The 12,298-nt window shown below is 42.0% G+C and overlaps 1 protein-coding gene across 2 annotated transcripts; it reads left to right on the forward strand.

The window, feature by feature from the left end:
* Positions 1-2,262: 2,262 nt before the first annotated feature.
* On the forward strand, positions 2,263-11,859 carry LOC120304490 (toll-like receptor 13). 2 transcript variants are annotated; one of them, XM_039335123.1, is made up of 3 exons: positions 2,263-2,825; positions 7,322-9,898; positions 11,673-11,859. In XM_039335123.1, exons 2-3 carry the CDS (start codon positions 7,431-7,433, stop codon positions 11,830-11,832), a joined length of 2,628 nt encoding a protein of 875 aa, XP_039191057.1. In that variant the 5' UTR covers positions 2,263-2,825; positions 7,322-7,430; the 3' UTR covers positions 11,833-11,859. The 2 variants fall into 2 exon arrangements, with proteins under 2 accessions (XP_039191057.1, XP_039191056.1); XM_039335122.1 differs by having other exon boundaries at positions 2,264-2,825; positions 7,124-9,898.
* The last annotated feature ends 439 nt before the right edge of the window (positions 11,860-12,298 follow it).

Below are 12,298 nucleotides of genomic sequence, written 5' to 3' on the forward strand. Positions count from 1 at the left end.
AGGCTGCATTAATAGAGGGATAGAATCAAGATCATCAAGAGGTATTAATACCACTTTACAGTGCCTTGGTAAGGCCACACTTGGAATACTGCATCCAGTTTTGGTCACCACGATGTAAAAAAGATGTTGAGACTCTAGAACAGTGGTTCTCAACCTGTGGGTCGGGACCCCATTTGGGGTCGAATGACCATTTCACGGAGGTCGCCAAACAACGCAGTCCGCCATTTTTCCTCCCTTTTCCTTAGCTGTGCTACTCCCTTTTATTCTATTGGCTTTTGAAAGCCAATAGAATAGACTCTCTTGAGCACGCCAAAAGTCCCATTCTGCAAACGGTGCTGCACCAGTTGAGTAGTCCTCAACTTACGACCAGTTGAGTAGTCCTCGACTTACGGCTGGTTGGGGGTCACGGCATTAAAAAGGTTGAGAACCACTGCTCTAGAAAGAATACAGAGAAGAGCAACAAAGATGATTAGGGGACTGGAGGCTAAAACATATAAGGAACGGTTGCTGGAATTGGGTATGTCTAGTTTAACGAAGAGAAGGATGAGGGGGGACATGATAGCAGTGTTCCAATATCTCAGGGGCTGCCACAAAGAAGAGAGAATCAAGGTATTTTCCAAAGCACCTGAAGGCAGGACAAGAAGCAACAGGTGGAAACTAATCAAGGAGAGAAGCAACCTAGAACTAAGGAGAAACTTCCTGACAGTGAGAACAATTAATCAGTGGAATAACCTGCCTCCAGAATGCTCCAACACTGGAAGTTTTTAAGAAGAGACTGGACAGCCATTTGTCCAAAATGGTATAGGGTTTCCTGCCTGAGCAGGGGGTTGGATTAGATGACCTCCAAGGTCCCTTCCAATGTTACTATTATTATTATTACTTATAGTGACTTATATTATGATCAGTCTGGCATTCTGCATATACAGCGTGCCATTCTATTTTTTTAGTTTAGTTATAAAAGCACAAAATTTGCATTAATGAACAGATATATTTTGCTCAGAAAGTTCACTTTTAGAAACTCTGGCGAGATCAACTTTTAATCCTAAAGAATAGCAGCAAATCTAGTGGTTTACAGCAAGAAAGAATTCTTAAAAGATCAAAAATAAGTACAAAGTACCATTGGAGACTGGGGATCTAAAAAAAATAAGATTATCCTTTGTTGAAGTTCTGTTTTTTTAAAACAACAAACTGTAAAAACATTTTACGGTAATAGCCACATAAGTTGGGAAAATTGGAGCATTTGATATGCAAAAAAATAATTTGTAGTATATTCTTAAGAGTTTGAGTGGCAACATGGAGGGAAACCCCATGCTTAACAGGACTTCTAAACAAGCCAGGAAATTTTGGATTCAAATACAAACAAAAATACAAAGAAATTTAAAGGCTAATATTCAGCTGAAACCAGAACTCTTCTTGTTGGGATTAATGGACAGTCAGTTTAGAAAAAAGACGTGGAAGATTATGTTTATAAATGATCGCTGCCGTGAGATTGCTGTGTGCACCAAAATGGGAAGATTTTGAAATACCCACAGTATAGAAATGGTTGGTGAAGATGACAGAACTAGCAGAGATTGCAAAATTAGAGAAGGATCAATTCCTGAATTTATTAGTGACTGGAAACTCCTGGAATTTTTTATTAAAATAAAGAAAGAACAAGCCAAACTTGTGATTTATGGATTTGATTATTAGAGTAGGTTATGGAAAGAAGGAAATTATGATGCACATTCAGAGAGAGAGAGAGAGTAAAGAACAAATGTATTTATAACTTAGAAAGATCAAAAGCCACTTCTTTACACATTTTTTGCTGTCTTTTTTACATCTTTCTTTTTCTGTCTTGTTCACTTACTTATTCTTTTTCTTTATTCTTAGTGTTAACTTAACATTTGGACTATTTTTGTTCTGTTGAAAACCTCCTTATCTCTATATTTGCCTTTGTCCCTGCCTCTGTCTGTCCCGTCTGTCTCTCTTCTATCTGAAATCTCTTGCTTATCAGATTGCCCTTTCCTCCGTGAATATTTCTTGCCTCTAATAACACAAGCACCTCACTCTCCTGCAGAGCCAACATGCAAATAAGTATAGTTTTCAAGGTCAGCTTTATTATTTGGCCATTCTAGTAAGATGTGCAGCTTTGCTCTAAGTCACCAAATAATCAGTAACTTGGATCGTCTGGAAGGAACTAGAGAAGGAGAAAAAAAAGAGAAAACAACTCAGGGTTATTCCCGACAATAAGAAAAAAGTCTGTGTCATTTCCTTCTCCCCTGACAAACAGAACGGTACTTTTTGTGCGTGTTTGTGGTTTCACTTTTCAAGGGCTCTCAACCGAAACTATTTCTAAGGTAGAAAGATTTTCACCCTGAATGACAGGATAAATACAGGAGACGAGAGAAGAAAATGTTTCACTACTATTGCAAAAAAATATTCAAAGAAGATCCGGGTCTAAGGATTGACAGATCCAGTTTGCCAATCATTCTGCAGAGCCTGACTTACACCCAAGGTTTGGTGTTACACAGGCTCAGTTGGTAAGAGGAAGTGGGGAGACTAAATCAATTTTTTGTTTTGTTTTGTTTTAACCCTGCCTGCTGTTTGCACAGCCACTACTGGAAAGGCCTAACAAAGACTACCAGAGAATCCTTACCAGGCTGTTATTTCTGGAATCTATGGGATAAATCAACAATCTGCAGACCGTTCTGAGTTAGCTGAAGACACCAACTAGAGGGCTTATGTCGGTCCCTGGTATGTGCCTCTTCTGAATTCACCCAGCCACAGTGCCTGGAAGTCCTCTTCTAGTCCTGCTCATCAACCAATGGGGCATTTGCCCTGCTAAGGTGAGGTTCTACATCCTCCAAAGCAATGCCTTGTATAGCAGAGAACCTAATGCCCTTAAAAGGGATGGTTATTTACTTATGTATTGCTTCTACCTTTCTTAAGTTGAAAGAAATGGGAGGGGAGGAACTGTACCAGGGCTGCTGTCTCCAGAGAGACTTACATGCCATCTACATTACTATATAGTCCTTTCAGCACAAGCAGTAACCCTGTTTATGCATTCAGCTATTTTGAAAACCATTTTAGTGTTTTTAGAACTTCACTTTTATTCTGGGTTTTTTAATTGAACAGAATTTTACACTGTGCTTCTCTCTATTGTAGTCCCTGCTTCTGGTTTTTACTTTGGCTGGTGTTGTGGGGGTTTTTCCCCTCTTGGTTTCTATTATTAAGGTTGGTTGCTTGGTCACTTAGAGATTTAGACTGGATTTGGCATTTTTATCCACCGATCAAGTCTTTCCCAAGGACCTGGGATAAGCAGATGTTGTTTGATGGAGTTAAAGGTCTTCCAAGTAAAGTTGCCTTTTGCAATTGACCGATGGTGATTTTGTCAATGCCAGTGATGATCAAGTGATGCTTCAGATGTTTTGGGATTGCACCCAAGGTGTCTATTATTATTGATGGCATCTTTGCTTTCTTTTGCCACAGTCATTCTACCTCCAATTGTAGGTATTATTATTTAAAATTTAAAACATAAATTTTCAGTGATTTGTACACAGGAAATCCTTGACTTACCGTTCGTTTAGCGAGCGTTCAAAGTACAACTTATACCATTTTTTACCCTTATGAGTATTACAGCATCTCCATGGCTCTATGATCAAATTCAGACACTTGGCAAACTGGCGTGTATTTATAACACTTGCACTGATGCGGGGATCATGTGATCCCCATTTGCAACCTTTCCAGCCAGCTTCCGACAATTAAAATCAGTGGGGGGAGATGGATTTTCTTAACGACCACATGGTTCACTTAACAACTGCAATGATTTGTTTAACAGTTGTGGCGAAAAAGATCATAAAACGAAGCACAATTCCCTTAACAACTGCCTTGTTTAGCAACAAACATTTTGGGCTCAATTGTGGTCATAAGTCAAGGACTATTTGTACTGCCATAATAGCTTGATGATCAGATGGCTTGTACAATTAGACATACTAGAAAAATATATCACTTAAGCAAAGGCCAAGAATGAAACTAAAATTTAAGCTTATTTAGTAAAGATTTCTTTACTTCCTTAAGTTTTTACTTCCATATTGGTCTCTTTCCAAACAGAGAAGAAATAAAGTCACAAAATTATTTTCTTTCAAATTAAGCAACTTACATAAATCTGTCTGCCCCAGAAACAATACTGCCTGGCTAGAAGCATTCTAAATAGTCCCCACTCCTTCCTAAACCATATATATTTTTGGGTGCAATTATTATTACTGATTAATTCTAACCCTAAAATTCTGATTCCATTTAATTGTTAACAAAGTCAAAATCTGTTCTTCTGCAGGGAAGTTTCTGAAGAAGACTAAATTTTTTGTGCCTAGCTGGTAAGAAGTATCTGGAGTGACATTTCCCAGTTTAGCCCTTAATGTAAAAGATTATCAGATTATCAGACATTTTTTTCCAATATGAGTGTCATTTAGAAATGTACTACTACTGTCCTTGACTTACATCCACAATTGAACCCAAAATTTATGTTGCTAAGTGAAGACAGCTGTTAGGTGACTTTGCCCCATGATACGACTTTTCTTGCCATAGTTGTTAAGTGAATCATCTCATTTGTTAAGTTAGTAAAATGGTTGTTAAGTGAATCTGGATTCCCCATTGACTTTGCTTATTAGAAGGCCGCAGAAGCTGATCACTTGAACCCAAGACACTGCAACTGTCATAAATACAAGCCAGTTGCCAAGCGTCTGAATTTTGATCATGTGACCATGGGGATGCTGCAATGGATGTAAGTATGAAAAACGGTCATAGGTCACTATTTTCAGTGCCGTTGTAACTTTGAATGGTCACTAAATGAACTGTTATTAAGTCAAGGACAACTTAGAAAGAGCTAGGATTCTAAGAAGCTATCTGTTCTACAATCTTCTATCAGGCTAGAACAGTGGTGGTGAACCTATGGCATGCATGCCAGAGGCAGCACTCAGAGCCCTCTCTGTGGGCATGCACATCATGCCCTGGAGATGGCAACCATCCCTCTTCAACCAACCACCCGCTAACTCGCCAAGGTCCCACATGGCTGGATGCATCCCAGCATGGCTATTTCCCTCCCTCCTGTCCCATCCCTCCTGGCCTTGCATGCTCTCCTTTTCCCGGGCACGACCCACTGAATCTATGCCAGGGTTTTCAACCAGTGGTATGGGTACCACCTGTGGTACATTGGCACCTGGCTGGTGGTACATGACCATCCCAGAAAAGTGGTAGCGGGGGAAGGGAATGAGCTGAACCGGTGGCAGCACTGCACAAGCCTGAGCAAGAGATGGCTGGAGCTGCAGGGTTGTCAAGGCTTAGCGGAAGCGCCAGGATAAGTGCTTCTTCGGGGCTGTCAGGGCTCAGCGGAAGCGCCAGGATAAGTGCTTCTTCGGGGCTGTCAGGGCTCAGTGGAAGCGCCAGGATCAACGCCAAGCTCCAGCTGAAGCTCAGCGCTGATCCTGATGCTTCTGCTGAGCCCAGAAGAAGCGCCGATTAGCTGGAATGTTGCAGCATCTCCAGGGTCTTGTGATTTACATTCAGATGCTTGGCAACTGATTCATATTCACAGTGTCCCAGGGTTATGTGAAGTGATCAAAACCTGCTGCAACCACCCAGCAGATGGGGGAATAAAAACCAAACACCCCCCACCCTACCCTCACTGCCAATCCTCAACAGAAATGCTCACAACAATGAAAACCTCGGACAGGAGGAAGAGCACTGCCAGGTGGGCAGGCAGGTGTCTTGCTCGGCTTTGGCTTAGGAGGCATTTTTTTCAGTGCCATTGTAACTTCAAACAGTCACTAAGTGAATTGTTATAAGTTGAGGACTACCTGTACTTTATCACTTTTTTCCCTTTTTTTGGTCATCAAGTTTTTGACATCTTGCTAGGCGACTGGTGGTAGTTGGATATTGTCATATCCTAAAAGAAGTACAATGGGTGAAAAGGTTGAAAAGCCCTGATCTATGCTTCTCTGAACTGCTGGTGGCAGGCTGCAGAGCCCCAGAGTGTGCCAGTCGAGGAGCCGGCAGGCTGTGGTGGCAGATGAACACCATCGGCCCCCATGCGCTCACTGGCCTCTGTGTGCGGGGGCCGATGGTGTCAGGCAGCAGCTGCCCTGGCCCCTGCCCCGCCTTGCCCTGCAGCAATGGCACCCCTGCCCTGCCTCACCTTGCCTTGCCTCACTCTGCAGGACGAGCCTCCTTCCCACCACCCCACCTGCCAGAGACCCCCTGGATCTCCCCCAACCCTACCCGGCCCCCATAGGCATCCCTCCCCACAAGCAACATCGAGGTGACCACGCCCACCTTGGCCACACTCACCCAGTCTACCATGACCATCACAGGCACACCCACCCAGTGGGCCATGCCCACCTGGCACCCGGCATAAATAAGTGGGTTTTGGGTTGCAGTTTGGGCACTCAGTCTCTAAAAGGTTCGTCATCACTGGGCTAGAATGACTATAATATTTCCTGTATCTTTATCTAACTCTTTCCCACTTCTGATATGCAATCTGGTATTTTCCACAATGCAAGTTTCTATCAGGTCACCTTCTTTAGTTGGCATGGATGCCTTCGGTTAAATCCCTAATTTCTGCAGTCCCTAATCACAAGACATCAGCCAAACATCAGGAACTATTAACTTAATATTATTTGGCCAGAAAGTGACTTATTTTGGAAATACAGCAAAAATCTATGTTCTTTCCCAGTGACTATGACATTGGTATGAATGGTACATGACTTTTTATGACACTGTTGCACTCAGATTCAGTCATACTTAGGCAGCCATTGAAATAATAGAGACTTACATTAACCTTGACTTAGTTTAAGTCTCATTGACTTCAGTGGGGCAATGTGGATCTAGCTGGTTTTTAACCATTTATCTGAAATGGTATAGGATTCCCTGCTTGAGCAGAGGGTTGGACAAGAAGACCTTCAAGGTCTCTTCCAACTCTGTTATTCTGTTATTCTGCTAGAACAATCATCTGGGAGAAAGTGGGAGTTAAGCTGTATCTAATAAAAGTTATACATAAAGTGGTTGAATTTGGATCACTGATTAAGCACCAGCATGTCTATTCACCACTTTCTTTTTAACTCACCAGAAGTATTTCATGTTCTAATTTTAGGACCTATGAAGTTGTTTCATGATCACTGATGAAGCCCAAAGTAAACCTAGAGCCACCACATAAGCCAAATGCTTTTATCATTATGCCTGCTTTGAACCAGATTCTCTTGAAACTTTGCACGCTGCTATTCCTCTTCCCATGGATACACTGGGGTGCAGATTGTTTTGGTTTCAGGAATTGTATCCTTTCTCCTAACAGACCTGGCCTCGCTGTTTGTACTGGCCATGCCATCGTTAATCTGAATTCTGCCATTGCTCCTCTGCCAAATGTGACTTACTGGCTCAATGCCTCCCACAACATAGTGGAAATGCTGAATTCTACCACCTTTTCCCACCTCCCTGATTTATTGGAACTTTACCTGGACCATAACAGCATATCACACATTGAACCCAACACCTTTCAAAGTCTGGAAGGCCTTGAAGTTCTAGATTTGAGTTGGAACCAACTGACTGCCCTAGGTCCCGCTTTGCTAGCCAATTTGAAACATCTCCATGTATTGCACTTGGAGAATAACAAAATTGCCACCGTGCACCCGAGTTCGTTTATGTTCCAGTTGGCTCTTCAGGAACTTATTCTCTCCTCCAATAAACTCTCTAGTTTTCAAGAGATAGCTATAGCTGTAAAAAACCTGTCCCAACTCACCATTCTGAATCTGAGCAACAATAGCATCTCTGCCCCATGTGTTGGTCCTTCCTTGCTCAGTTTCCCCTCCCTGAGGAATCTCAGTTTGAATAGAAATGTCATTCACAGACTGGACCTGTCCAATTGTTCCTTTCCTAACTTGCGACAACTGGACTTAAGTATTAATAACATGTCAGAACTGGAAGCTGGAGTCTTTCAAGCCACTCCAGCTTTGACGGAGCTCTCTTTAGACTCGAATCTTCTAAAGATCTCTGAGCTTGTCAACATATCCCTTCCTAACCTGACTATGTTGCATTTATCCAGTATGCATCCATCATTAAGCACAAATTTATCAGTAGCTTGCTCTGTCTTCCAAAATCTGCCATCCTTAATTTCTTTGGATGTTAAACGTTCCAAGTTTACTATTACTCAGTTAAGACAGTTGGGTTCTTGCACTAACCTCACCTGGTTGACTCTGGATACCTCACGGTTTAGGTATCTGGAAAATAAGACCTTCGAAACATTTCGGAACTTAAAGTATCTCTCTATGGATAAGTGCAAGATATTGAAACTCCGTTCTAATATTTGGGGGAAAGGGTTACCATTACAAACCCTGATCCTGAGTAGAAATGACATTGATTATTTAAATGAGTCTGTTTTCGCTGCTTTGAAGAATTTAAGCTATTTGGACTTATCAAAGAACCGCCTGACCAATCTACAAAAAAAATCTTTTTTTGGCATGGCAGCATTGAAGACGCTTATGCTTCAGAATTGCCAGATCACAGCTGTAACCCGTGATACTTTCACCTATGCTCGTAAAATGGAGTTTTTGGATTTGAGTTTTAACAGCATTACACGAATCAAGGATTATGCCTTTACACGCCTGCGTGTGAAGACTCTCCTGCTTTCAGGAAACAGAATTTTGACGGTTCAGAGCTCTGCTTTTCGGAACCTCAATTCTCTAAAATATCTTGCCTTGGATCAAAATTTCATATACAAGTTTTCTGAGTCAGTCTTTAAACCCCTGAAGCAGCTGCAAACATTAGATCTCAGTTACAATCGTCTCTTTACTTACAACAAATACGATACTCCAAGCCCTTTTCAGGGTCTCCACTCCCTTGTGAAACTGGATATTAGTTTTCAGACACCTAAATTACCAATCCAACCTCCAGACAAACTTTTCCAAGGGCTGGAGAATCTAAAGTTCCTGTCTTTGAAAGGAAACCCCAGCAGTGTGTTTTCCCACCTTTCATTTATCAATCTCACTGCTCTTGAATCCCTAGACCTCTCTGAAACTGATCCAGGGAAACGTGGTTCTTGGGAACTCCATCCGCGTTTTTTTCAAGGACTAAGTAACCTACATAATCTTTGTTTAGAAAATAGTGCCATTCCAGATCTACCCAAAGAAATCTTTTCTGGTTTGACCTCTTTGGAACAGCTGGACCTAAGCAACAATGATTTGAAGAACATCAGTAAAGAACTGCTTAGTGAACTTTCCTCCTTGAAGCATTTGGATGTTTCTGAAAATCCACTGATATGCTCTTGTGAGAATGCATGGTTCCAAAACTGGTCAATATCTGTGCCAAACGTTCAAGTGGCCTTGCTGGATAGCTATTCTTGCTTTAGTCCTGGATTGGCTAATCGTTTTTTTGTTGATGAAGACTTATCCTTCTGCTTTGAGAACTGGGAAATGTATTTATTTATTGCCACCACAGTTACCACCCTCTTGTTACTGCTTCCATCTTTGGTCTATGCTAAGTTAGGCTGGACTTTCCGATATGCTTTTTATCTCCTCAGAGGCTGGGGCTACCAGCTGCGCCCCAAAGGACGGGACTACCAATATGATGCTTACATCTCCTGCTGTAGTCATGACTACAAATGGGTGATTGATAATATTCTGGAAAAGCTGGAAAAACAACATGAACCCTGTTTCCGGTTTTGTTTTGGGCCTAGAGATTTTGCCCCTGGACAATACTATATAGATAACGTGCAGAGTGGAATAAGCAGAAGTCGTAAGACTTTGTGTGTGGTGAGCAGAAATTACTTGGAGAGTGAATGGTGTGCTTTAGAAATTCAACTTGCCTGTTCCAATATCTATTATCATGGACATGACCCTTTGGTGGTGGTCTTTAAGGAAGAAATCCCAAACTACAGGTGAGTAGGGACAGTTGATAAAACACGAAGGTGGCCTTAAAAGGATTATCATATAAAGCAGGAGTTTTATTTGCTTATATTTTAGTGGGAAGAAAAGATTTGTGATACAAGGAGTGCAGTTAGGATGCAGAAGGTTGGAATAAGGAAGAACGAGCAGGAAATATCTTAACCTTGGGCAGGGAGTTGGACTAGAAAATCTCCAAGTACCGTTCTAGCCTTATGCTTCTATGATAAAGCTTTCCCCAACCACCTGTCCTGCTGGGCCATCTGGAGGGCATCTGGTGTAGTCCTCATTGTTTTGACTAAAGATGGAAAGAAACTGTAGCAGAGAAACTAGATAGAGATTTCCTCTTACCCCATGCTAGGTCAGATTTTTCACCTGGTACTCTCCAGGTACATAGTGTCTAAGGCAGTAGTGGTGAAGAGGCGGTACTCAGAGCCCTCTCTGTGGGCATGCACACAATGCCCCAGAAATGGCAACCATCCCTCTTCAATCAGCTACCCACTAACTCACCGAGTTCCCATGTGGCTGGGTGCATCCCAGCATGGCTGGTTTCCCTCCCCCCGCCCTACCTTGTCTTGTCTCACCTCATCCCACAGGACGAGCCTCCTGCCCACTGCCCCACCTGCCAGAGACCCCCTGGATCTCCCCCAAGCCTGCCCGGCCCCCACAGGCATCCCTCCCCACAAGCAACATCAAGATGACCACTCCCACCTTGGCCACACCCACCCAGTCTGCCATGACCACCGCAGCCAAGCCCACCCAGTGGGCCATGCCCACCTGACACCCGGTGATAAATAAGTGGGTTTTGGGTTGCAGTTTGGGCACTCAGTCTCTAAAAAGTTCGCCATCACTGGTCTAAGGAGTTTCTTAGTCATCCAGGTCATCCAGGAAGGTCCTTTTTCAAAAGGCAACTAGAATTTGTTTTTCCTTGAAGATGTTTCACTTCCCATCCAAAAAGCTTCTTCAGTTCTGATTGAATGGTGGAAAATGAAAGGATTTATATTCCTTGCAGTCATCTGGTCATTACCACTCCTTCTCACTGAGGCTACTTGGAGGTTTATCTGTGCCCTCAGGGTCCCCTGAATAGTACAAAGGGGTGTGGAACTTTCTTGCAGTTGCTGAAAGGACAATCCTTTCAGTGCTAATGATCAGATGAAATGTCTTCAAGGAAAAATAAATTCAAAAATAAATTTTTGAAAAAGCATCTTTGGGACAAGAATTCTGGGAATTACAGCCCAAGTGCCTCAGGAAGGTGTTTGCTTGAGAGACTGGACATGAATGATGACAACAATAAAAATCTTTACCCAAGTGATCATTAATTTATGGAATTTTTTTTCCTGCCACTTGATATGGGGATTATAATAACCAGTTTGGAGATGGCTTTAGAAGAGCGATAAATGTGTGTATTTGTGGTGGAAGAAAAATCTATGTGGTGTTTTTCAAACTCTACAACTTTAAGAAAAGTGGACTTCAAATCCCAGCGTGCCCTAGCCAGGATGCTGGCTGGGGTATTCTGGGAGTTGAAGTCCACATTTCTTAAAGTTGCAGTTTGAGAAATACTGGTCTACAATATCTATTCAAGATGGCATCCCACTCATTACCAGAACAACAGAAGAGAGCAGTTTCTTTCCTTTTACGTTTAGAAGTCTCCCCCACAGTTGGCTTGGGTGTGGATCAAGGTATTTTTTCCTTACACACTTCTTTGTTTCTGTTCTTGTGTCTGAGATGGGGAAAATAAAAAAAAATCCCAATCCTTTCGTTATTTTCTAGGTTGTCTCCATATCATCGCCTAAGGAAACTAATTAAACAAGAGAGCTACCTTACTTGGCCCGAAGATCCTGAGGCTGAAGATGTGTTTTGGACCAAACTACGTGGAGCCTTAGGCTCTGAGAGACAAGAAAATATCAAACCATTCGCTGTAATTGAGTAGCCAAAACCAGGAAGAACATGACTATAATTATTTATTAGCATTATTTTTTTACCTAGAATAATTTGAAGACAATAAGTTGATAGGTAACTGCTGAGGTTGCATGCTGTATTTTCCAAGCATGGATGTATAATATATTATATATATATATATATATATATATATATATATATATATATATATATATATACACACACACACACACACACACACACACACACACACACACACACACATATCATATTGCTAAAATAACGATCACCAAGAGAATAAGTAAAAAGATAGAATTTAATCAACCTAGCTTTCGTCGATAACACTCGACATCATCAGGGTTAAAAGGCAAACGCTGAGAGAGAACCTATATATGATCGTTAAACGCCTGTTTCCGGCTTCTGGAGCGCGTCACCGGCCCCAGCTGATCGAGTTGCACTCTAAATGCACCCCTTTCATCCATGCACGTTCCTTTCCT

The sequence above is a fragment of the Crotalus tigris genome, unplaced genomic scaffold (genome assembly GCF_016545835.1).
Source record: "Crotalus tigris isolate CLP2741 ecotype Arizona unplaced genomic scaffold, ASM1654583v1 scf7180000017639.5415321, whole genome shotgun sequence".
Lineage (NCBI taxonomy): Eukaryota > Metazoa > Chordata > Lepidosauria > Squamata > Viperidae > Crotalus > Crotalus tigris.

Bases quoted from the DNA above. Each gene is read 5' to 3' on its own strand.
- LOC120304490 (XM_039335122.1), top strand. From the start codon at position 7,152: ATGAAGCCCAAAGTAAACCTAGAGCCACCACATAAGCCAAATGCTTTT. The intron at 9,899-11,672 runs GTGAGTAGGGAC...GTTATTTTCTAG, and splicing joins GAAGAAATCCCAAACTACAG to GTTGTCTCCATATCATCGCC.